This window comes from Eutrema salsugineum, unplaced genomic scaffold, assembly GCF_000478725.1.
Source record: "Eutrema salsugineum unplaced genomic scaffold, Eutsalg1_0 scaffold_12, whole genome shotgun sequence".
Classification (NCBI taxonomy): domain Eukaryota; kingdom Viridiplantae; phylum Streptophyta; class Magnoliopsida; order Brassicales; family Brassicaceae; genus Eutrema; species Eutrema salsugineum.
Window position 1 is genome coordinate 1,018,473 of NW_006256895.1, and position 27,478 is coordinate 1,045,950.

The window sequence follows — 27,478 nt, forward strand, 5'->3', positions numbered from 1 at the left end:
GTAAGTAGGATAGTTCAGCATGGCTCCTCCGAGTTTTTCACTAAAGTAGGCCACGGGTTTCTTGTCTTGCATCAATACTGCTCCAATTCCTACACCAGAAGCATCACATTCAATCTCAAAAGTCTTAAGGAAATCAGGTAAAACAAGTACCGGTGCATTGGTTAGTTTATCCTTAAGTATTTGAAACGCTTCTTCTTGTGCTTGTTCCCACTTAAATCCCACATCTTTCTTGATGATCTCGGTTAGGGGAGCGGCCAATGTACTGAAATCCATCACGAATCTCCTATAAAAGCCCGCAAGGCCGTGGAAACTCCTCACTTCTCCAAAGCTTTCTTAACTTTACCGGCCCTAAGAAAGAAGTTAGAGGGTTTTGTGATCGGTTTTTCCTTTCGCTTTAGCTGTATTTGATCTTGGTAAACTTCTTGAGGCGTCAAAGGCACCAGGGTAGTTTTCCTGCCATTATAAACAAAGGAATGTCGATTAGTATATCCATCATGTATAACCTTTCGATCCGATTGCCATGGCCGGCCAAGGAGAATATGCCCTGCTTCCATTGGTAAGACATCACATAGTATCTCATCTTCATATTTCCCAATGGTTAAAGGTACTCAAACTTGGTGATTCAATTTCAATTCTCCATTGTCATTGAGCCATTTCAGCTTATACGGCTTCGGGTGCTTCTCCATCTTTAAGCTGAGCTTTTGAACCATCATTTCACTAGCCACGTTGGTGCAGCTTCCTCCATCCATAATGAGGCTACAGACTTTTCCTTGAACGATACACCGAGTGTGAAATAGATTCTCTCTTTGTTCCTGCTCAGCATCTTTGGATTGGAGACTTAGAGATCGTCTAGCCACTAATAAAGTTCCTTGAGCCGGAAGTTCCTCATGATCTGTCTCAGCTGCGACCTCAGACTCTTCCTCATCAGACACTATGTCTCCATTATCCAACAAAATCATGTTCTTTCGGTTTGAACATTCATTCGCGTAATGTCCCCTGCCTTGACACTTAAAGCACTTGACATCTCTTGACCTTGTATTAGTAGTTTCTGTCTTTCCTTTGTGATCTTGAGCAACTGGATACGACTTGGCTTCAGCTTTTGGGTAGGCGATCTGCTTTCCTTCTCTCTGAAAAGATCCTGCTTTTTCTTCTTTCGGGTAAATGGGGTTAGTAACGGTTGCTCCACCTCCATAGCTTGTCTTAGTGGGAACACGCCTCTTGAGTTGTTGTTCGATCAATATGGCTTTGTGTAGCATCTCCTCCACCTCAACATAGTGTTGCATTTCCAACCGGTCTTGAATTTCTCTGTTCAAGCCCCCCAAAAACCTCGACATGGTAGCTTCTCGATCTTCAGTTATATCAGCTCTTAGCATGAGAGTCTCCATCTCTTGGTAATAGTCTTCGACAGACCGGGTCCCTTGAGTAAGCCTCCTGATACTCTGATGCAGTTCTCGATGATAATGGCTTGGCACAAATCGTTTTCTCATGATGGCCTTCATCTCATTCCAACTCTCAACCGGATACTCGCCGTTCCTTCTTCTTGATGTAACTAACTGATCCCACCAGCTAAAAGCATAGTCATAAAACTCAGTAGCAGCAACTCTTACGTGATTGATCTCGGTATAGTGTTGGCAGTTAAACACCAACTCTATCTTTTTTTCCCATTCTAGGTAAGCATCAGGATCGTTCTTCCCATGGAAGGGAGGAATCCGAAGCTTAAGCCCTCCAAAATTGTCTTGAGGGTAAGCCCTTTCCTCTCTTATTCGTCTATGTCGTCGGCGATTACTCCTTGACGAGCTACTGTCTCGGCTATAATACTCTTCAGCCGCCTCGTCTCTGGCTGGTCGGGTTTGTTCACGAGCCCTCTCCGGAGATTGATCAGTATTCCTTCTCCTGGCATCTCGGTTCGGCCTTGAGTCAGAGTTCTGATGTTGGATCTCTTGTCTGAATTCTTCGAACTGAGCGGCCATCAGCTTTTTTTATCTCGGCCATCATTGCTTCCATCAATAGTTTGTTATTTTTGTTGCTGGACTCTTCACGATTATCAGACATCTTTTCCTGCGAACAACACAAAGTGGATCACTAGCAACGATTCTTTGGCTCTATAAAAATGACCATTCGTATTCTTCAAGCAATCAGGAAACCCTATGAGCGATCTAATCAGTTTTGAATTTGAAGCGACACTTATTACACAAGGTTCCGATGATGTTGATTTACTAGATTCAATAACAGAATGAAACGATCTATAGTTTATGATGCAACAAACACAGATTGTGATAAACTAGGTTTGCTGATCAAGGTTTAAAGTTTGAGATCGTTTTTGATATGATAGAACGGATCTAAACGTATAAATAGATTAGACACAACCTGATCCACGTCGATCCTTGCTTAGAGCGGCTCTGATACCACTTGATACGTTCCTCCTTTAGATCTTCACTCTAAACACTGGATCTCATAGTTTTGGATAAGATTTGGGTATTAACTTTGAAAGAAACTGAGGGAATGATAGGTCACACAAAGGTTGCGGAAGGCCTTTGATATACCAAGGTGATTCGATGGATATGACACACCAAAGAATCGGGTTGCTTGAAAGATATAACACACTCACAAGCTAAGATGTTCAAGAGAACAAATGATCTACCTTAGAAAGAGTTTTGATAGAAAAGATAGATGAGTTTAACAAGGAGCGTACAAGGGTTTAAAAAGAAAGAGAACAAGTCTGTGACAGCCAAGACTTGTCTCGGAAATAACTAAGACAATGAAGACTAAGTTTGAATAAGGAAGAAACAAGAAAGAAACTCTTCTTCTCCAAAGGAGAGGGAAAAAGAGTGCAAATGGGTCACATGCCCATTCACTGATCATCTTGAGCCTGTATAGAAACCAATGCGGCTTGTATAGCAACTTCTCCCTCCTGGCTCAAGACATTAGCTTGTTTCCAACTGGTTCTAAGCATAGCTCCGATAGCTTCCTTAAGTTTCTTGCTCCTTGATCGAGTTATTGGACCGGCTGGCATCTCCAAAGCTTCTTCTATATCTGGTTCTTCTTGTTCTTCTAGTCCAACTGCTTTAGCTTCAAGTTCCAAGTCCTCTAGGCTGTCCATGATCGCATCATGCCTCGTATAAATTCTCCCATGGAACATATCAATTGGCTGAACCAAATAGCAAAACAAACATAGACGAGATGGATGACTCGGGGATGACCTAGGTGTGGCGGACCCAAGCATGGTGAACCCAAGAGGCTGACTACATGCATGATGGAAAAAATTCTAGTAGTCTTTGATCTAAGTTATCATTTATTATGCTATATTTCCTAGAATAAAGTTATTGAACAGCATTGAATGTTTTCTCTATAAGTATGTATGGAATAAACTAAGAGGAATGAAAGAGAGAAGGAAGAGAGCTAGACTTAGCTTGTCCTACTATATTCAGCCGCATACAGCTTATTCTCAAGTAGATTTCGTCCATCATCAGTCGTAATGATCTGAATCACAAACAGCTCTAATTGAGTTAGTTCTGCTCATTCCTTCTACTCAATATTCTCTATTCTTCCAGAACTGTCTCATACTCGTATTCTCATTTTCAAAACATGTTCTCATACTATACAAACACGTCTGCTGTCAATCTCTTTCTCTAGGAATAGGAATTCTGTTTTAGAGCATTTGAATTGGTGTTATCACAGATTTCTACATAAACAAAAGGCTGCGTAGAGCAAATTTTAACAATCTCAGATGCTTATCCCTGATCACAATTATGATTAGAAGCAAATCTGTTGCAATACGTTGATAAAATTGGAAGTAGGATGAAGCAACATGTTTCATTGTTACGAGCCATTTATTAGGAAGCAAAACAAAACAAAACAACAATCGGTCCTTTTATAATGTTATCAAAATTATGATTTCCGTCACATTTGTTAAAATAATTGAAAATTTGAAAAGAGAAATTGAATCAAACAGCTCTAAGAAACTTAAGACTCTATGGAATAGTTCTCATTTGGGAAGGGACACATTTAGCCTTCATTAAAGTGAGATTGATTAGATTCGCGATTTCAAATCACCGGAGATTTCATTTAACCCTATCACGATTTCCAAACTTCGGCGAAGAGGATACATTTTCCGATTTCATTTCACCCGATCACGATTCCAAATTCCAGCAAGGACGATACAAGTCCTCTGATTATCCTGGAGCTGGGGATCGAAGAGATTGTCGCGAGAGATCCTGGTTTGTTTTGACGAACTGATTCTTCTGAAGCGAAGGAATCGATTTCACACTAGAGAGAATCACAGATTCTGGTGAGAAGTGAAGAAATCGATTTTAGCTCACCAACGATTGAGAGATTTCTTATCCGCATATCATCGTCGATTCACACCTCTCATCATATCTGATTAAGCTCACCGATGAATATCTCAGGTTGTTTTGGATTCACATCTTTCGTAGATTCACATAGGGCAATTCATCTGTCATTATAGCTGTTTGACTACTGCTGTTGTTTTGGATTAAAAGATTTCTTCTAGTTTCAGAGTTGCAAAATGGTGAGAATTTGTGTTGGGAGAAAATGCTAAGAAAGTGTGTTCGGAAGAGAACTCATTTGGTATACTTAGGAAGGCATTCCTAATTGATAAATGAACTGAAATTCCTGTTTTTCTTCTTCTTGACAGGCTCTATTGAAACAAATATGGTTGAAGTTTTTTGTGTTTATGGTGAGTGGAAGAAAAATGAGAAGCAGAAATGTGATTTTGAAATGGATGCAAATGAAGGATCAACTATTTTTGAGTTTGATGAGCATCATACATTCAAGGATTTAGTTGAGATGGTTCATGATGATTTAGGGATCGATTCCAGAACTGTTATTGGATTTAGCTATTGAGCCCCCTTGAAGATGAGGTTGGTGGTTCACAATTGTCCACCAGTGTTTCTTAAGAACGATCGCCAACTGAGGAGTTTCATCAACTTAATTAAATCATCATCTGAAGTGATTCATTTACATGTAACTGTGACTGAAGATTCTTATGTTGATGATTCATCTGCACATGGAATTCAACACGTAAACATCATCTGAATTCATTCATAGTTAAATCATTATTGTTTCTTATCATTTAGGCAGACCTTCATTAACATTTGTATTTTAACTTTCTTTGTGTAGCTAATTCATAGATCCAATTCTTCAAATTCCACCTTACCCACTCAATTATCTGGAACTGCACATGCTATTTGTCAATTTAATCATGGAAATCAACAGGTGATGCATGCTTAGTGTTTTGCACAGTTCTAGTGAAATCCTGGGTTTTTAAATATGATATAGTTTCTTAAATAACTTATATGTATTCCTAAATGATTCCTAAAAGGTTTTGCATCATCTTTTTCTTTGTGTAGCTAACTCATGTAGCAAATGGCAATGGCAATATAACATCTGCTGCAAACAGATTTTTGGGTGCCGATACATTACGGTTTGCGTCAAATCTTACCATTTCTTATAGTGGCATTTCAAATTCAACCCAACTCGCACAAATGTCTGCAACTGCACCTACTGTTTTTTATCTGGATGTTTCATTCAATCAAGGAAATCAACACGTAATGCAAGCAATTATAGTTAGTGTTTGCACGGTTCAAGAGGAGTCCTGAGTTTTTTAGATATCGTTTCCTAAATAATTTATACATATTCCTAAATAATTCCTAAAAGCCTTCTTTGTGTAGCTAACTCATGGAGCAAATGGAGACGACAATTCAACATGTTCTACTTTCGATGCTCTGCGTTCTGCTCCTGACCTTTCTCCTATAGGCATGGCATATCCCTCAGTTGATTTATATGTCAACAAACACTTCAAGAACAAAAACGAGTTGATGTTGCAAATGAGGAAATGGGCATTGGATTGGAAGTTTGAATTCAGATCAGCTTGGTTAAAATCTATTGACCCCAATTGCACATGGAGGATGCGTGCAACAAATCCCCCTTCTTCTGATTTCTTTGTGGTGAGAACTTATATAAGTGAACATAACTGTGATACAACTCATAGGAACACCAACCATAGGCAAGCAACTGCCAAGGTGCTTGGGACTCTGATTTGCAGCAATTATGGAGACAAGAAGTATGGTCTTAACCCGAAACAAATCATGGAGCAAGCCAGACTCGACCATGGTGTACACATTGGATACAAACAAGCTTGGAGGATTAAAGAGTTTTCTCAGGATTTAATAAGAGGGACTCCCGAGGATAGCTATCAAAACATCTGAAGTGGTTGTTTAATGTTAATGAGAAATACCCTGGATCAAAGGTTTATCTCTTAAGATGGATCCAAATGGAAAATAAAACCAAAAACAGCTTTGTTGCTTTTGGTCAATCGATAAGAGTATTTGAGCTGATGAGTAGAGTTATTGTTGTGGATGATATTTTTCTTAAGGGAAAATTTAAAGGAACATTGCTTGCAGCTAGTGCACAGGACAAAGATTATTCATTGTATCCGCTTGCGTTTGGGATAGTTGACTCTGAAAACGAATATGTGTGGACCTGGTTTTTTAGAGGGCTCAAGACCGTGATCCCTGATGCGTCTGATTTGGTATTTGTTTCAGATAGAGCTCATGTCATTGCAAAGGTACTTTCAGTGGTTTATCCGCTTGCACATCATGGTATTTGCAGAATTCATCTGTTTGAGGAATATAACACCAAAGTATGGGAGAACTGGGTTGTTGCCACTTGTAGAAGCTGCAGTTGACGCTTACACTCGTGATGAGTTCATTGACATCTTCAATGACATAAGGAACAGGAGCTCCAAATTAGCTCCATATTTGGAAGAATCTGATTTTGCAAAGTGGGCTCGCTATTTGGAAGAATCTGATTTTGCAAAGTGAACAGGTAAGTACAACGCTTTAAGCAGCTATGACTAATTTTTAGGAAGGTTATCCTAAATTGTTTCTCAGTCTTTTCTAACTTGTGGTATTGCTTGTATGCACCTTTGAACAGGTACAATATCATGACAACCAACATTTCAGAGTCTCTGAATTCGATTTTAAACTTGGCTCATGAGTTTTCAATAATGTCTCTGTATGAGACTATTAGGTTAACTATCACAACATGGTTTTATGAACTCGGGAAAAAGCTTTTAAACACAAAAAGTTCGTCACACCACACATAGTGAAGATGATGTTAGAGAGATACAATTCTGCAATGAAACTTGATATTTTCCAAATAGATCGGTATGAGTTTGAAGTAAAAGACGAGACTCGGAAGTACATTGTTCATCTGGAAAACAAGCAGTGCATTTGTCTCATTTTTGACATCGACAAAATCCCCTGTGTCCATGCTATTGCTGCAGCTAAGCGTACAAACAAGGATGAGAACAAGTTTTTGGATCAGGCTTACTTGACAGAAACCTGGGCTAAAGCATATGCTTAGAGAATTCACCCATGTGGAGATTTGACAAATTGTGATTTCCCAGATTATGTTCAAGTATATTCATGCGCACCACCTACTTGTAAGTAAACCAGTGGGAGACCTCCGACAAAGAGAAAGAGATCAAGTGGAGAGTTTGGTGTACCCGGTTCAAAATCTGAAGGACACAAATGTAGCAGATGCAATGTAGGAGGACGCAACAGGAGTACATGCAGATCACCTTTATAAAGATTTTCAATTTCTACAGGAAGATATCACAGAATTTTTAGCAAGACGATTGCTTCTTTATTGGTTTAGGAATATACCATAAGTTTTAAGGAATGATTTCCTAAATATTTATATTCAAACACTTGTAAAGGTTCAGGCCTTGGTTATGATTTGTTTGAACTTTCTATATGTGATGAGATTCTTATAAAATAGTATACTATATTATTGATTCATTAGACTTGAAAATGTTTTAAAAAGCTTAAGGTTTGAGAGTTAAACAAGAAAGATTAAGAGCTTGAGAGAAATAAAAGATTCAAACTTTATTATTGATTCATTAGACTTTTAAAATGTTTTTGCAAAGCATAAGGTTTGAGAGTTAAATAAGAGAGCTTAAGAGGGCTTACTAAATTCTAAATTTCTGGAAGGCCTTTATAAATGTTTAGGAAGGCGTTCCTAAATATATTAAAACACTAGCAATGGTTCATGTGATTTTCTGCATTATCAATACTCGGTTTGAATTCAGTTCAGCTTTAGATAGACATTAGTTCTAGTTCATTAGTATAATCTTTAACAGTTTGGTTTGATTTATCTTTAATTTGATTACGGTTTAGTTTGGGTTGTAAGTCATAGACCAAAGGAATACTAAACCAATTTTTTGGATCAATTTAGTACTTGTACTTGGTTTTGGTTTAGATACTTGTAATTTGATCAGAGGTTTTGGTTCAAATTTGGTATTGGTCTGGATTCGATCAGAGTTAGTTCATTCGTTTAGGAATATACCCTTAGGTTTTAAGGAATAATTTCCTAAAGATATATATATATATATATATTCAAACAGTACTAAAGATAGAACTGAGTTCGACTTTGTAATCGTTCTATCTTTGTCTCTTGAGATTTAATCTGTAACATTTGCTGAATTGCTTATACTCAGTTCAAAGCCTGAAACCTTTGATCTTAAGAGACAAAGATAACAAAAAAGAAATCGAAAGAGAAAAGAAATCTTAGTAAACTCAATGACAAAATGATTTGAAACAAAATCAAACATAACCAAACATAACCAAAAAGAGGGGAACATATTGTAACATACAAACCAGTTTATAAATGTAAACATAAAATAGTTTTAATTAAAAAAGAAAATAAAAAGGAAAAATATTGGGCTGAAGATTTGATATGGCCCAACTCTCTTATTGGTTTTGGTTTTGGTTTTGGCCGAGGGATTTCAGAGGATATTCATAAATTGTTTAAAACATTTCCAAAATAATCGATAAGACTTCATAAATTCTGAATTCTGGAATGGTTTAAGAAGTTTTTAAACGGTTTTAGGAAAGATCTACTACATTTAAGGAAAACCATTTTCATTGAAGATCAAGTTTAATTACAACAAGACAATACTGGATTATATACAAATCGTTTTATGTAAACAACTTGACAAAACGACAACACACAAACATATGACTAAAATCTCTTCACAATTGAATCTTTTGTTTAATCTTCTTCTTCTCACCAAATTTTTCTTCTTTGTTGCAGACTTGAATGATTCAGTCTCTTCACTCTTGAATCCTTTGATTAATCCCATCACTTCCTCTTCATCCACTTCAATTAAGAATTGTAATCCCAAGACTTCCTCTTCATCTACTTCGTCTCTTACCTGTGAGAATCCTGGTCACCAGGTTTGAACTTCAAATCTGTTCCTTCCAATATAAGCTAATTCATAAAAGCATCCAAGTATAAACTAATTCAGAGCGACCAAATATAAACCAATTTAGTTTAACCAAAATATAAACTTATTAATAAAAACCAACAGAGTTTTGACATTAAAAAAGTAGACAGCATTCGTAGTAGCACACATAAGTTTTTCATAAAGCAAAGATAAAGTTTCATAAAAAAAAAAAGACGACTTCAACAACTGAACATAAGCCAAACATAAAGGCAATTTTTTTTCAGGCTGCAGCGTGCTCCACAGTTCATGCACAAGCAATTGAATCAAAAGCAGCCTTGTCTTCCACGTAAAGTTTGGCTATCGTTTCATCAAAGTAGTCCCCTTCATTTATTTCTGGGGCAGTTAGTATCTCGTGAAGTTCGGTGAGGATCTGATTTCAAAGAATTTTAAAAACAAATTAGCAAAAGACAATAACGATTCATATTTTTCATAAACCAATATTGAGAATAGGTAAAATGATTACTCTATTGATGGTGTAGATGGGCGAGAAGTATTCATTTTTCAACATCTTAAGAAAGAAGTTGCCATAGACACCCACGTTTGGGTGAAAGATTTTTGTGTTGAACGAGACCTGCAAAAACATCGTGTTATTAGGAATCTTTTCAGAGTTTTAGGAATATAAAACTGTTGTTTATGAAGCACTTACTACAAAAACATGATATGAGAACCATTTCAACTATCAAACCCCTAATCATACATTCCGTGCCTTGAACGGGTAATCAGGAGGAAAGTGCATGGTGATTTTGAAAACCCCATTTTCATAAGGTGAACTTTTGGGCCTCATTAGCATAGCCTGCCAGTGATACAAGTCTCCATCCACCGGTCCTAATCACATCGGCAAAACACAAATTAGTAGTCTCCTGCAGAAGAAGGATTTCCTGCAGAAGACGAGTTCATGTAATAGAAATACACTGTAATACTTATTCGAAATACAGAAACAAAATACCTGCACTGAAGAGATCACTGTTTACCTTCCTTCAACTGCCTCGAGATGACTTTAGAAAAACATATTTTTGGGAATAACGAATATGGAAATTTTTTTTTCTGTGTGGGAAGGTGGTTCTTATGAAGGAGGATGAGATGGCTTTTATAGAGGAGAAGAGGGAGTCGGTTTTCAGAGAGGAGAAGGTGTCTCGTAAATCAGGTTTTCGAATAGTTGCGTTTTTTCAAAAAGGTAATTTAATTGACTTTTGACTGCACCATTTCTCTGTGAAGTCGTGTTAGAGTCGTGTCGTTCTATTGGTAATTTTCAGAAAAACGATCATTGGTAATTTTGAACTTTTATTTTTGTATAGAGCATAGGTCTTATTGATATTAACGTATGAGAAGTTTGGTTTAGTATAAAATTCTTGATTTGTATGAGAACTTCCTAAATTATAAATTCCTTGATTGGTTTAGATAGTTTTTCGAGCATTTTAGTAGGTCTTTATACATTTTTAGGAATGATTTTCTAAATTTTGTAAATGAATTATGAACTTTAGGGTTTATGAAGTTTTAATGGTTTATGAAGTTTGATTTCATTTGATTTCATATGCGAGCTGTCAGCCTAATGTTTTATGAAGTTTTTCTAACATTTTTAAGAAGCTTTTATAAAGGGTTAGTAAGTTTTTTGAAACACTTTAGTAAGCCTTCATAAAGTTTAGTATTAATCATTTTTAGTTATTAGGACAAATATTGACTAGACTCAACCAAATGTATTAGATTCAAATTACTTGATAAGAAAAGTATTAAGGAAATAGACAAAAATACAACTAGAATACCAGAGCAGTGTCATACTTATATGATGTGTTTTCCACTTGTTCGGCCACCTGGAGTTAGTCTTGAGTCTGCACTATTAGCTTGGACAATCTCCCATATCTTAAAACAATCAAACCATAGACATTAAAGCAAAAACAATTAATGTTAAAAAGGCATTCTAAGCAAGGTCTGGACATTCCTAAAACATAAGTCAGTTTCAAAAACATAAGACAATTGCAGAAGATTAAGTTCTAGTCAATCATAAATCCAAAAGCATAAGAGGAATCCCAAAGGTGTTCCATAAGAAATCCAAAAAGGTTAAATCCTAAATCCAAAAGCATAACACAATCCCGGAAGATGTTCCTAAATCTGATTAAACACATCCTGAAAAGCTTCCTCAAAGATCTGTAGGACAGAACTCCTCATATAGGTCGCATGCAAGCTTTGTTCTGATGTCATGTGTATTGCCATCCTCAAGCTTCGTCATGTCTCGAATGCCCATAGAATGGCATTCAAGACAAACAGAGCTGAGTTCGCAGGAAGATTGGTCTTCAGAATGTTTTTACCGGATAATTCTTCAACTTTATAAGGAACCATGTCCTCATCCGATCCATCCTTTCATTTGTCAGATTTGCAAACCCTAGAGTCTAGTTTAGAAGACTAGATGTCACCGGTATAAACGCTCGTCAACAGTCGATGGTTGATAATCGTCGAAGCAATCAGTTTCCTTTGGACAGTCGAGATCGAGGTATGAATGGCCGTGAGTACTCGCTTCCTTTGAATTATCAGCAAGAGCAGCCGCAAAGATTTTTGTATCCGATGGATGATTGTGTTAATGGGTATGGTGCTCATAAGTCATATAATCATGGTTTTCACGGACGTAGCAATAATGGTGTGATGAGTTCTCCTCGTACTGACTTCAATGGAAATTTAGGAGACGTTCCTTTTTCCCCAAGTAATCCTTTTGATCGAAGCCTTTGGAGTTATCATGATCTCTACACTATGAGTAGCTCTAGGGCTACGGGTACTACATTATCACGTGCTAAAGACCGTGGAGACTCCCAACGTGATTGCTCGAGGTTCAAGGGAGACGATTGATAAGATATTTGATGATTTGGTCTCACAGGTCTTCAAGCTGATGATTGACCCTGTTGGCCATGAAGTCCTTCAAAAGCTTTTTGAGAAATGCACCGATAAGCAGATCACTCGGGTTTTGGATGTAGTCATTCAGCAACCTATTCAGTTTATTAGGATTTGTGGCGATTCGCATGGGTACGCATGCACGCACTTCTGATATTCTTCTTTATATCTATTTGATCTGTAATTGATTATCTGTATTTTGTTTTTGTGATAACAGAACTCGTGCAATACAATTTGATGTGATGTCTTGGTTCTGATGAGCAAATATCCCGCTTGATGGTAACACTATGTCATGTTTCACTTGTTTTGACCAAGAGCACCAATGGGAACCATGTGATTTTGTTCTGCTTCACCCATTTTTTTCCCTCACAAAACAGAGTAAGCTATTAAACAGTCTTCTCTTACACCCAAAATATTTTTAGTGATATGTTGTAGAGTCCAACAATAAGTATACACTGAAGAGAGACCAGTTGTGGAGGTTTCATAGCTCTATTGCTTGTTTTACAAGAAAATGAGCAACGACAAGACCATAAATCTTATTTTTATAAGTCGGTTTGAACTTATATATAATTATTATTGACGTTTTTCTTGGTGTTTGTATTCTATACTTGACAGTATCTTCTTCAAGTGATTGCTCAAAATTGTTATCAAGTTGCAATTGATCAGTTTGGATGCTGCATGCTTCAACACTGCATTGGAAAATCCTGTCAAGAAATAAGGGATCCTTTGATTGAGGAGATCATCACCCATTCTCTGAGTCTATGCGTAAATTGCTATGGGTAAAATAATATGCATGGATTATACAAGTTACATGAATATGGGTTGATCATTAACACATTTTACTGCTTATGTTAAAGTCATCTTTGTTATTTTATTCAGAAACTATGTGGTGCAGTTTGTGTTGGAGTTGGAAGATTGTCATGTGGCAGCTGCTCTCTCGAGATATCTCGATGGGAATTATGCCCAACTCTTTTGTGACAAGTATGGGAGTCATGCGGTGCAAAAGTGTTTGACAAGTAGACAATTTAACTCGAGGAGGATCGTAAACGAGCTGATAAGTGACATTGATTCACTTCTTGTAAATCCGTTTGGAAACTATGTGATTCAGACTGCATGGGTTGTATCCTAGGTAATAAATGAACATTGATTTAGACTCGTTTTGTGTGAAATGATGAGCTTATCTTATTTTCTCGTATCTTATTTTCTCGTGTCTCGAAATCCATTCACCATTCCGCCACTCCATTCCAGGTCAAATATCTTCACCAGAAATTAGTTGAACTTCATCAAACTGAGATACTTTGACCCCGTATATGTTGTTCGGCTTGACAACGATCACTTTTCCTGCCCACCATCTATGCTTGAGAAATATATTGACTTCTCATAGCAGATCAAGCCCCCCTTGACCATCTCCAGATGATGGTTGTTTAGGACGCACTTGATGTTTGTTGACACCCTTCCTCAGCTTTGTTTCTTTATCAACGAAAATTTTCGATTATTCAACAGTGTCGACTTCTTCATTTATTTCTATCAATGTTCTTTCAAACCATCCACCTTCTTGAGATTTAATCTCCACATGAGCGCCTATATCAAATGGATGAAGGTCAGGATCTGTTATATCCTGCAATTACCAAAACAAGAGTTTGTTTTTAGAGTGTTTTTTTTAGAGTTTTGATTCAAGTCAAACTATTCTAGAAAAAATGTTACCTCAGGATTCAAGTCATCTTTTTCTTTAGGGGACACACGTGTTTGTGCCTCATCAGCAGGAAAATCATAAAACTTGTCTTCTTCCATCTAAAGTACAAAATATATAATATCCATTAGAGAACCATTAACATACGTTTAGGAAGAAATGTCTATATTCATCATTAAAACAAAACAAAAAAAACCATCAGTGGTATTTTTTACCCATTCCTTATGAATCCTTTTGTCCTCAATTTTGAATTTGTGTATTTCTTGTGTTTTATGGATGAGGACAGAGGCTTTTTTTCCTAAGATTTATTAAAATCACTGCACCTCTTCTCGTGTTCCCTCTAAAAAAGACATCTACCTCTTGATTTACAGTTAAATCCTCCAAACTTAATAAACTATCCCTTAGGCTACCATTTTCTAGGTAAGTTGAACTGTTTCCCAAGAAGATGGAATCTGGTTAAAAAAGTATGAAGCCTGCAAAATAAAGAAACTAAAACCCCTAAACCCTAAACCCCTAACATTTTATGGAATTTCTCACACATGATTTGAAAGACGTTTCAAGAATGTTTTTATACCTGGCTATGTTGGGACTAGGATCTACGCAGAAAGTGGACAGTATCTGTATGCCTTTTTCTTGTAATATCTGCAAATATAAAAAGTTTTAGGAACTTTTTTTTACAATTTATAAAAAACAAAGTATCAACTGGAGAACAAAATTCAAAACCTAAGGATCTTGATCTTTGTTCAGAAATAGATATGTGGAAAAAGCAAACTGAATCTGACTGTTAATGACTTTTATAATATCCAAATCTTTATCCTGAATCTGCGACTCGCCATCTGCACTTATCTGCAAAACATTTCATTGCATTTTCCGATAAATTTTTTCGTATGAATTTATAATAAATTTGGGACGCTTTCCTGGGTTTTTACGAAGGTCAAAACATTACCACCTCATCGGGTTTGGGTCCAAGCTTGCCAGAGGCAGAGATGTCATCATCACCAATATTTTTTTCTTGTTCCACAGCAACACCAGCATCGACGTCAGGCTCAGTTATTGAATCCAAAGAGGATTTGTTTTGAGCCATAGGATCTATATTTTCCTGCAGAAACAAAACATATATATTTTTATGGAGAATCATTTCCATAGATAGATGTTTTGGCAACAATTTTCAGAAAATGTTAATAACTTCAGAGTATTGATCATTGTCCAAAATTGGTTATGTGCATGTAGTAGATGGGTTTGGAGTCTCGATGGCAGTTTGGGTTTGAGTCTTGCTGATTTTTTGCGTTGGAGTCTCGCTGGCCTTTTGTGTTGGGGTCTCCATGACATTTTCCATCTGTAAATATTAATCTATTTTTAGGAAACGTTTCGTACGGCTTATAGAAGAAAGAAATCACATCTCATCATCATCATCATCATATACATATTGTACAAGTCAGAAATCTTACCTTGTCATCAAAACCGTAGTTTTGGGTGTCATACTGTATTTGAGATTCGTCAATAGCTTGTGTGCTTTGCTGCAAGAAGAATGCATTCCTACATTAAGGGATAATGACTTCCTAAATTACAGAGAAGACATGTAACTTACCTCTTCATGATCTTGAATGGTCGGATTGGGGAGTTGAACATCATCATTGCATATCTGTACCTGCAAATTTTTTTAAATAATTTAGGAAAGGTTTCCTAAATTACAAGAATGCATTCATAAATTAGGGTCTAAATTAGGGAGAATGCATATAGCTTACCTCTTCAGGATCTCGAGGTGTTGGACTGGGGATACGTTGTTCTTGAGGGGTTCGACTTTGGAGCTGAACATCACCACCGCGGACCTGCAAACATTTTCAAATAACATTTCAACATTATTAGGGAAGCTATAGACTGTTTTTAATAATGATTTCCTGAATTAGAAGAATGCATTACCTCTTCAGTGGAACCGTGTGCTTGAGCAACATCTCTGGGTGGAGACTTACCAGCGGAAGCGTTCTGTTGCACACCATCTGTCTTATACTGCAAGATCAAATAGAGGTAAGTCAACTCTCACTTGAACAAGAGTAATATATATATATATATATATAGCTTACTTTGGTGAATCCCATCTTTTTCTCTATGTTGGACAAGCTGTTATTGATATCACTTAGTCCATTTTGAATCATATTGTAGAGGTTGTCCAGCTTTGTCATCAATGACTCATCAGATGTCTCGGCTCCATCATTTGATGGCCCGGCTCCAGCATTTGATGGCCTGGATCTTGCAGCGACCCCAAAGCGGTGAGATTGTTGATCCATTGCCTCCATAACGTCAATTGTTTTGTAACCATTGGTTACAATGTCGACAAGGTTATCAAGATGTTCATCGGGATTGTCCTCCAAAAATACTGTGTCTTCAGGGTCATTTTGTATAAATGGTACGACACAGACAACTTTAAGCTGCACAGCATAAGTAAAAAAAGTTCTTAATTAAGTAATAACATCCTAAATAATGCAAAGCACTCTGAAAATCAAGGATTAGAAAACTTACATCGCGATAACCCTCTATCATCACAACCTGATTAGCTACAGGAATCATCAGCCTAAGATATTTCTCACATAAGAAAGATGTTGGCGGTTCATCAGTGTTTAGTGAACTGAATGAACTCTGAAGTTGGGGAACTGACTCCAACATCCACAGATTCAAGGATAATGGGAAACCGTGAATATCATATTTGGGTTTCCCTAGCCGTGTTGGAACAATCTTTTTAACTGAGTTTAGTTGTATCATGTAGGAGTCTCCCCATGGGTAACTCATCAGCGTCTCCAAATTCTGTGCTATCTTGAGGACCTTTTTTGGAAAACAAAATCCAATATATCTCGGAATTACTAAAGACTCGATGAGAATAACCATTGCCAGACAGAATCTCTCATCCTTGTTCTCCTCTGTAGCTTCAGTATGGATTAACAAATATAAGAGGTCCGAAGGTGTAAGATCATTTTCTACATCACCCCATTCATATTCTAACTCTTCGTCCTCTTTTTCGTTTTCTTCCAACTCAGAGCACTTCAGTCTCGTAACCATATGAAATTCTCTAGTAGAGAATCTCATAGGTTGTGCTCCGAAGTGGAACCATATGTCATTCTCTTTGACGGTTCTGACAGATCGAGTAAGAAACAAATGCACCATTTTCCCTGACATTATCATGGAATCTCTTAAAGCCATCTTCAAGATCGGTCCCATAAATGTGTTCCTAGCTCTCTGAAACTCTTTAATGCTGAGCTCATTCTTAACTTTCTCGATCATCTTAAAAGAAGCAAACTGGTTGACTACTGGACCTGGTTCTTGATTCGGCTCCTCTCCCATCTTGAAATGAAGCTTAGGGAGCGTAATAGTTGGGAAAGGGGGAAATAGATCCATTGAAAACCCTTCCTAAAATTCTAAAACCACAAACTCAAATCTCAGACAAACACAAACACAGGAATGAAAACAATGAACGAATCAAACACTAATAAACAAACCAGATTGAACAAACTTGATTTAACACCTACTACCACACAATCACGATGCCTTTGGGTTTAGGAATGCCTTCGGGTTTATGAAACACAAATCAGTGTTACGGTTTTAGGAAGGGAAATTGTACACAAACTCAATCTCAAATTCAGCAAACACAAATTCAATATTTTTTGAAATTTAGAAATCACAAACACAAACATAATTCAGGAAGACATTACTACATTTTTCCATACGAACAGATACAACCCTAATCTAACCTCAAACATTATCAGAGCATGTCCAACCATAGGTTCTAAAAATTTGGGTAAAAATTTATAAAATATTATATAAAATAAAAGTGTGTTAAAAAAGGAGGGATGGGTCTTTAAAAGAGCATAGAGGGGTTCTAAAATAAGAGGTTTTAGATACTCTCTCTCCTCTTTAAAGAATCCTTTAAATATTTTATTATTATTTTATATACATATGTTTAGAAAATTATTACTAGGACTCCCCATTGGAGATGGTCTCAATAACATGATCAAAATATAATCTCAGGGTCACGGTTTTAAGAATGCCTTTCTAAATCACTTAGAAATTTCCAAAAACCCACAAATCAGAATGAACTAATACAAATTAGAGAAACAAAACAAACAGATACAAAACAGGCCTACAAAAACGCCTTAGGGTTTATGAAAACAATTTGGGAATTCATTCCTAATTCGGGAACTAATACAAATTAAGATTTATGAAAGGTGAAATCAAGAAGAGACTAACCCAAAAATTGATGTGAAATGATTGTTCTTCCTCTTTCTGATGTTCAATAAAGCCACCGATGAAGCGATTTAAGCGACCGATATAGCGAAATTGCCCAAACCGAAATGAAACCCTAAATAATTTGATGATACTTCTTTCGCTCTCTGATTAGTTCTCAGAGGTGATGTTTCATGATACAATGAGTACTCGGACGAAGATTTCTTCAAATTCTGACGATGACGACGATGATTACGCCGGCAACGGTTGAAGTCTCGGGTTTTCTCGGAGAAAGTTTGTGAGGTTTCGTGTTTTCTCGGAGAAGCTGGAAATGAAGCGTTTCGAGTTTAATGAAGGCTAAGTTGGTCCAAGCCCAAATCAAGGACTATTCCATAGAAAAGAAAGTTTTGTTGGGCCATTTGGAGAATTGCCTAATTTAAAATATCTTTATGTATATTGCATAAATATTTAATTAATTATTAAACGTGTGTCAAAATCTAATTAGGTGAATTAGCAATTTCAAAATATTCGATTATATATATATATATATATATATATATATATATATATAAATTTTAACATATCCAATTTGGGTAATTAACAAACATATATGTGCCTCATCCAAAAACTTTCAGATAAGAGGAGAAGATTCACTTATTTTAGAAGGTATATTGTTCAAAGTTTTACTTATTCCCTAGTTTATATAAGAAAAAATGATAGCTAGCTACACAAACTATACTCCATCACATGGCTACAAATGCATATTATAATGATGCATCGCTAACGACACGAACTATATGATCTACATAACGATATGTATGAATGAACAAAAATTATGTGATTAACATCATAGGCATATCAGGGGTTGATGAAACAGTGTACTGGAGGAGGATTCCGGCATACTATTAATTTATGTATCAAAAACTACACGACTATATATACTACACAATGTATAAATAAGGTATCCAAAACTACACGATGTATAATTAATTTATCTAAAACTACACGATAATATTATATGTAGCTGAATACAACACCAATTGACAATGTTATACATAACAATAATCTTGACATATAAACCGCAAAAACACGACTAAAAATTTGGACTAATTGTTACAAAAACATTTTTCCTTTATAGGAATATAATCGACGAATATATAGATCTTATCTCAGACTTTTGTAACTGAATTAATGTTTTTCCTCTATATTTATGTGAAGAATGTCCAAAAGCATGTAATTTTTGATGTTCGGCAACAAAAGGCCTTATACTTCTTCAACATATGTTGTAGAAAATGTTTGTGTGTACCTTCAGAAACGTATGGACATAAAGAAGAATGTTTTTGCCATGATAACTGGAAGATTAAGAGAGGTAGCCCAAAATGTCCATGATAACAAAGATATTAAAGACAAAAAAAATTGCTTTTGTTTTCTTTTAATAGATCTATGTATTTGCCCATGGTTATTTTTTAATATATAAATAAAATATGAATTCTTACTTTAATGCAAGGCTAAATTTATTGCACACATAAATTTATTACAATAATCCCATAAATGCAAATCAATTAATCATAAAACAATCCAATCTCCATGGTTACCCTTTCATAGCAAATAATCAATCATTTCGATAAAGTTGAAACAAAGAACAAATTACAAAACTGAAATCATAAGAATGTACAGAGACTAAACCTCGCAAACGGTAGATAAGATAGATACGAGATCTAGACTTTCATTACCATCGTCTTTGTAGTTTACCATTACAATTATCAAGGAAAGTTTTGCCCTGTTATATAAATTTTGTTACTACAGTGTTTACACTGCACAGAGTGTTCTATAGTGGTGCAAAGATAGATTGTACAGTGGTTTAGTGAGTCGCACTTTCTACAGTAGTAGGACAAGGAGTCTCCTGGAGAAGGACTGAACTCATCTTCAGAATGATAAGTGGTTGCCGTGTTTTTTAAAAAATATTCTCCCCCGCATTGTCTCGATACGCTTGGTGGAACCAGCATGTTGGAGCTTCTGTGCTCATCGCCTTCCAAATTCCTCCTCATCTTGATTGTCTCCTCTGCCTCATCCATACAACTCACACTTCAATTTATAGCAGCAAGTCTTTGGCATTTCAGTGATGTATATAACTGTTTATCTATATATTGTGTTAACTAACGAAGTGAAATAGTAATTAACTACTTAACCAAAACATAATTATAAAGATACTAATAATTCTAATTTTTTTAAAAAGACATGATTTTATCAAATAATAGAGTATATAAGTAAGAACCCTATGTGAATACATGTAATTAGATAAATATTTCAGTTTATCAACATATAAATCTTTTACTAGCTAGTCATTGAACATGACTATGGGATAAAGGTAAAAGATAAAAAAGGAAATCTCACTGAGTTTGCGGATTTCAGTTTGAGCACCAAAAGCTTCATCCATATAAAGCGGACACACGAGGAAGAGAAGAAATAACATTGAAGAAACTATAGACGACGACATCTTAGTATACTTCTCTCTTTATCTTATCACGAATCACTTAATCTGACCTAATTAGTTTGCATGGATCTGAATCTGACCTAATCAACTCTCTCTTCACTTCACCTAATCAATATATGACTAACGTTTTTGCATTTATATAGAAGAGAAAGGTGGATAAGAGAGACCAAAAAAATATGGTAGAGACTTAAGCCTAAAAAAATCAAGGTGGTTGAGATAAGGTGGTCATCAGGAAAAAAAAAATTGTTTCGTACTCGTTCCACAATAAAAAGAACAAGGTGGTCATCCAAAAATAAAAATAAAAAATTCTGCATGTTGTTTTGTAATCATCTACCACCTTCCAAACTCTCAGTACTATATAGCAATAGTCGATCTCTCAAGTCTTACTCGGTATAGTTTTGGTTTACCAATTTATGTAGTTTACGGATGTTATTCCAACTATTCGAATATATATATGAAGTTAAAAGTTGTAAAGTTGTAAGTAACAAAAAAAAAAAAATAGACCCAACTATTCGAAAATATATCTGAAGTTAAAAATGTAAAGTTGTAACTAACAAAACAAATTAGACCTTTTATATAATAAAAGTAAGAAGACGAAAAAGGGAACATACATATAAGACATGTTTAGGTCTAACAAATGAAAATAAAAATTCAAATATCTTTGTAAGAAAGAGACAAGTTAACCAAGACTCGAAGTCTCCAACACATGACTGTCGACTGTATACATAAAAATGTACGTTAGAAATTTCTTAGGGAAATATCCATATTTTTGGCATCTGCTTATAGCCGGCACTGTCGCTAGCTAAAGAAAATGACACCGTTATTATTATGCATGTTTTTTTAGTCAAGAGAAGTGTATTTGACCTAGTTTATTATGGGTTTTAGTGGTCTCCGCACACACTATGTTTTCGTTTACTCAGTCAAGTGGGGTGGGGGGGGGGGGACATCGTATTATTTAATCATGTGACCCCAAGCCCCTCGAAAGGGACTCATTCTTTGTTGTTTGTGAAATAGATTCTGTATCCTTAGCCAAACATCTCGAGCTCAGTTCTTTATCTTGAGAATATAGTTCACCAATAGAAATCAGATATAGTTTCATACATTCACATCATCATGAGATTGTCACGCAACTTCCATAAGTCAACAGCTTTGATCAGAGACTTAAATATGATCTCGAATGGCCGTGAACTCTGCAGATAACAAAATGTATTACAAGAAAACTCACACCACCACGTTCATGAGCGTCAAGAGTGATTTGCAACAGTGAGTTTCGATGTTCGAGACCCCAAATAGTTTTTTTTTAAAAACAATTTCAGTGGTATGTTGACACATAGTTATTAGAAAGATGGGTAATGGTGGAGGAAGAAGAATATTTGGTGAGATAGGAGAGATCGAGAACAAAAAGAAAAACTCACAGACAGTGTCAACTCAGATACATGAGAAAAATAATCATCGCTGTGTTGAGTGGGCTTAAATGGTCCACGCTTGTGCTGGAAAGAAAAACGGCGTAACAGAGGATGGAGATGAAAATTAAATGATAGTGTAGGGATTAGGGAGTCATCGACTGGTTCTAATTATAAGTGAATTTAGTTTCAAAAATATCACTTAATATATCATTTACTATAAAAAAACTAGTGTAAGAAAATATATCACTTAATATAAAATTTGTTGGATGAATTTCAGAACAACCATAATCAACAGAAACTTCCCACAAATATATCCACCTTAATAGGTTTCATCATCGATCATCGCACTCCTCGTCGACCGGTTCGTTTTTCATGAGACTTCGCGCATTCCAAACCAACAAATTCACTTCATAGGTTCCATTCCATCATTACACTCCTCATCTGTCATTATATCGACCGGTTCTATGAGACTTTACACATTCAACCAACAAGTTCACCGTCTTCATTCTAAGGGCATCTCCATCGGCGCCTCTTAAGAGGTTCATCCGATGGATTCATCATTTTTTTATTTAATTTAAATGCAAAACCAATAAAATCGGAGGAGTCGGGTCTTTCCGAAGGATTTTTGGAACCGATTTTGGGCGAGAGTGGCAACAAACGATTCGTAATTTTTTTAGGCTTCTCTCTTCTCTCTCTTCACGCGAGACCTCGAGTAGAAGAAAACATTTCTCGTCCTTCTTCGTTTTCTCCGATAAAAAAACCTCTCCTCCTACGAAAAAATCTCCGAAAAATTGGTGAGTGTAGAAGACAATTTCTGGGCCGTGCTTTGTAGAAATCGTAATCGAGGTACGTTCTTGAACAATTTTAGTTGTTTATCATTTTGAGTTGAAGGTTTTAGCTAAATCAAAATTAGGGTTTTCGATTTGGGGGTAAAATTTTGGGATTTTCGTTTGATTCAAATTAGGGCAGGGGTTGTCTAGGTGTGTGATTCCGCCGGTTAGGGCTGTGTATTAGACGATCCTAACCACAAAAAACTCTTATGCTCAGATTTTGCGATTACGTTTTGAAGTTTTGCGGTTTAACAAGTTTTGTTGATTTGAGGGTTTTCTTTGATTGGTGTCAACCGTGTGGTTGAGGTGTTGTTTGGGTTGTTATATGGGTTTATTTGGTTTCCAAAGTTGTTTGGATTAGCCGAGAACTTCAAATCAAAAGTTTCTGAGTTATGTATATGTGTGATTGTGAGTTTGTTTGTTTGCGAGTTATAAGTATAGGTAGCTTGGTTATTTGTATTGTTCTTGTCGTGGTTGTTGATGATTTGCGAGTTATAAGAAAAGCTTTATAGGTTATAGGGTGTTTGATGTATATGTTGAATGGTTTTCAAGTATAGGGTTTTTGATGGTGCTTTGATATTTGCAGATAATGCCTATTAGTTACTCAGAGTCGTCATCTGAAGCACCAGAAGAGGATTTGGGATGGGCTTATGCGGATGCGGATTGGGGAATCCCTGAGAAATGTTTTTGTGGACGTCTCATGAAGCTTGAAACTGCGAGTGGTTTAGCTTCAGGGAATGGTGGGCGCAAGTACTACAAGTGCCCTGTTTGGGTTAAAGAGGTATGACTTCTGTAGCTTGTGTGTATGTTTTCTTGTGTTTATTGGTTTTAAATGTTTGCTAACACACCATTTATGTAGGGGATGGGAGAGCACATCTGCAAATGGTGGGACGAGGGGATTACAGAGGAGATTGGAATCCTGCAGAGACAGGTCGCAGACCAAAAGGAGAGGTTGGCTACGCTTGACAAAGAAGTTGCCTTCGATCCGCGGATTAGAGAATTGAGGGATGAGGTTGCACTGCTTAAGGAGGAAATTGTGATGCTGTTGGACGAAATTGCGATGATGAAGGAGGAAAATGCGATGATGAAGGAGGAAAATGCAAAAGCAGGTAATGGGGCTTTGACGCTGTGTGTACTTGCTGTTTTGTTGCCATTTCTTATCTATTTAAGTAGAAGAAATGATTTGCAGCAACTGCTATGTTTAGGAGTTATATGTTCTAGTTTAGGAGGTTTAAATTTCACTACTTAAGACTATTGTGCTAAGTTAGAACTTGTTGTTTTTTTTTATGATGCATTCTCAGATGCGTAAAAATTTGTTTGTATTGGTTAATGTTGTGACGGATACGTTATTAGACTGGTTTTGTTCCTTGGATTAGTTTATTCGGATATGTGTTTTTTGAGTGTTGGGGTGGAGACCAAGACAGGTGCATTAGACGCGGTTGTTCTGTGCTTCTTAAACCCTTGTCAGAAAGGTAATTCATAATTTTGTTATGTAGTTTTGGAATTCTTTAAGTCTTTAATTCCTTATATGTCTTTAATGTAATTATATTGTTTGTTTGGTGAGGTTTAACGGGGAGACAAGCAAGGATACTGAGATGAACAAAGACAGAAGGTCAGTGATGGGATTTGCTTTTAATGAATCACGCGAAAAGTTTAGTCAGACTCGTAACTTTTAGTTAGTTTACATAGTTAGAATGCAATGGTGGCATTAAGTTGTTAGGTAGTGTTAAGAATAAATGCTAAAAGTTATGAATGCTTGGTAGGTTTAAGAGTTAAAACCGGTATGACTTTCTTTTCAATGGTTGGTAGGTTTAGGAGTTAAAGCAATAAATCATTTAAACCCCATGTTAACAACTTTAATAAATAGAATGAAAACTTATCGAAATATCCACAAACCCCCAAACCTCATCTGAAAACTCCTAAAAAATACTAAAACAGTTCGAAACTTTCACAAACCCCTAAACCCTTCTTTCGAAATCAGTAAATGGATTCTCCTAATCCATTTAGCAGCTCTCAGGGTTTCGTGAATCTCCTAACCAGCCAAGTAGATTACCCTTATACTTTTCCTGCAACAATCGACTTTGCATCATCAGACCTCCCTCGGTTCAGTAGCCAAGGTTCTATTGATCCAAGCAGAAATGGTGAAACCAGCAAGCAAAGGAGGCAGTGGACGCCAAAAGATGATGTTGTGCTCATCTCTGCTTGGTTGAATACCAGCAAAGACCCAGTGGTGTCAAATGAGCAGAATTTTGGAGCGTTTTGGAAGAGGATAGCAGCGTATTACAACAACAGCCTTAAACTTAGTGGAGCCGATGCTAGATCATGGACTCAGTGTAAACAACGATGGGGGAGACTGAATGAACAGGTTTTGATGAGGACATGGCCCCTAAAGATACTTTTCCAACCATGAAGAACCCTCCAAGGACAAGATCAAGACTTAGAAAGCTCAGGGAAGAGTTTAACAATGCCATGGACACCTTGATCAACCAAAGCAGCTTAGAGGACATCACCAAGGGTATTGCTCAACTCGGCCTCGATCAACCGCTTCTCAACCAAGTAGCAATGAGTTTAACGAAGGACAAGATTCTATCATACAAGACAAGGACCAGAGCGAGGAAGAACTAAAGCTTGAAGATCAAGATCATGGCGACACAAGCATCAAGTCTACACCAACTGTGGAATGGCCACTAATAAAGACTCAAGGAGCTCGCATGATCTTCTCCATTGAAGCTACAAACGACTTAGTGTCAAAACGACACCAAAGTGAGTGTTTGGTTTAATTATATTTTTAAACTAACGAGTTTCCCTCTCTTTGTTTTGCAGAATTTGTCTTAAGGTCCTTATTAGTTATATTTCCTTTTAATTTAGTCGAGAACTCTAGTAATGTTTCTATTTTGCCTTATTTACTTTACAAGAGTCTGTCGCAAGTTTTCTTTCATTTTCTTGAGTCTCTGTCAACCCTAGAAGGTCAAGGCCGAAGGACTGTTTATAAAGTCCCACATGCGGCATTGTAAGACACAACTTTTTACCCTAAATCAATAAAGAGCGTATGTTCTTAGAGCAGCCGCCCCTCCCTCCGAGTTCTTGAACATTTGTGTGGTTTCCCCTTGTGTTCTTGAGTTCACCGACTTATCACAGCCTCTCCATCAGCTGTGTGGCGTCACATCGATCCCTTGGTCCTTTGTTCTTCATTCATTCGCTAATCTAAGTAAAGAGAGCCTCTCGGCCAGTTACTTAGGTTCCATCCCTCCGCACTTGATCCTATTTTCATCTAAGTGAAGAGAGCCTCTCGGCCAATCACTTGGATCCATCCCCACTACCCCCGATCTTATATCACTTTCGAATTCCTTATTGTTTAGTTTTCATTCCTACTATTGTTGCTTAGTCTTAACTCGTCAAAAAAAAAAAAAGAATCATCTCGTTTAAAGTTTGCGTTAGTTTGTTTTAGTTTGTTTCCAAATCATTCAAAAAAAAAAAATCATTCTGCCTCTAGTTAAATCCCGCAAAAGATCATCTAGTCGAGTCACAAGAAAACAAAAACCCAAGAAAAAAAAAAGTTTAGTTTTGCTTAAGCAGTTTGCGTCTAGGTCAAGTTCTTTTAACTTGTGTTTACATCATTGCGTTTGAGTTCTTGTTGTTTTTGTTACATTTTCAGTAATGGAGGATCAACCCATAGCCCTGCAAGATACAATTTTGCAAGCTATCGCCACAATGAGGCAAGATATGGCTACACAACTAGGCCGTATGGAGGAGAGAGTTGGCCGATTAGAGGTGCCAAGGAGAGAGGCCGCACGGCCCATACCCGTTCAGCAATGGCAGAATGTTCAACAAGAAAATGAAGACATGCCTGAACTAGAGGAAGAGGCGCCAAACCCTCGGAGACAAAGAGACCCTCCTGATTTACCACAGAATCAAAGGATGAGAGATCCTATCAACCGCGGCCGCATTAGGGAGGAAGAGATCTTCAACCGAGGCCGCAATCGAGAAGACGAAGATAATAGGCCAAACCATAATGATATTAAGCTAACTGCACCTACTTTTGCTGGCAGGGTAAATCCTGAAGCTTACTTGGAGTGGGAGCAAAGGATGGAACATATCTTCGATTATTACTCCTACAATGATCAGAAGAAGGTGTCCTTGGCCGCGGCTCAACTAACTGATCATGCACTCTCCTGGTGGGATCGAGACGTGGCTGAAAGACAGAGGCACCGCTATGAACAGATCACTAGTTGGGACGCCATGAAATTCTACATAAGAAAGAGGTATGTGCCATCACATTTTCATAGAGACTTACAAAAGAAGTTTCGAAAGTTGGTGCAGGGAAACAAGTCCGTTGAGGAATATTTTGAGGAGTTTGAGCAACTCAGAAACCGGCTTGAGCTAGCTGACACCGAAGAGACCCTCATGGCTCAGTTTCTTGATGGACTACAAGACCGAATAGCCAGAAAGGTGGAGAGACAGCCATATCACGACATTATTGACCTTTTACATCTGTCTATTCAATCGGAGCAACACATTAAGCGTAAAACCACTGCCACCAATCGAGCAAGGAGCAACAACACTTGGGCGCCACAGCCACCAAAAGTGTTTGACAAGGGAAAAGCCGTGGAGAATGACTCACGGTTTAAGAAAGCCGCACAAGAGAATTTCCAAGACAAC

The 27,478-nt window shown here is 36.9% G+C and overlaps 2 protein-coding genes, 1 long non-coding RNA gene and 1 pseudogene across 3 annotated transcripts; 2 read left to right on the forward strand and 2 right to left on the reverse strand.

The window, feature by feature from the left end:
- The first annotated feature begins 6,355 nt into the window (after positions 1–6,355).
- LOC112089283 lies at positions 6,356–7,386 on the forward strand. Its single transcript, XM_024160351.1, has 4 exons — positions 6,356–6,586; positions 6,663–6,838; positions 6,955–7,106; positions 7,184–7,386. Exons 1-4 carry the CDS (start codon positions 6,356–6,358, stop codon positions 7,384–7,386), a joined length of 762 nt encoding a protein of 253 aa, XP_024016119.1.
- Positions 7,387–9,554: 2,168 nt separating this feature from the next.
- LOC18025660 (ubiquitin-conjugating enzyme E2 28) lies at positions 9,555–10,094 on the reverse strand. The gene is made up of 3 exons (XM_024160353.1): positions 10,008–10,094; positions 9,774–9,881; positions 9,555–9,680 (listed from the first exon to the last, which is right to left on the reverse strand). The coding sequence occupies exons 1-3, from the start codon at positions 10,092–10,094 to the stop codon at positions 9,555–9,557; spliced, it is 321 nt and encodes a 106-aa protein (XP_024016121.1).
- Positions 10,095–11,743: 1,649 nt separating this feature from the next.
- Positions 11,744–13,316, forward strand: LOC18025661 (annotated as a pseudogene).
- Positions 13,317–19,691: 6,375 nt separating this feature from the next.
- LOC18025663 lies at positions 19,692–20,806 on the reverse strand. Its single transcript, XR_002900902.1, has 2 exons — positions 20,484–20,806; positions 19,692–20,151 (listed from the first exon to the last, which is right to left on the reverse strand). It is a non-coding gene; the product is annotated as an uncharacterized LOC18025663 (long non-coding RNA).
- Positions 20,807–27,478: the final 6,672 nt, after the last annotated feature.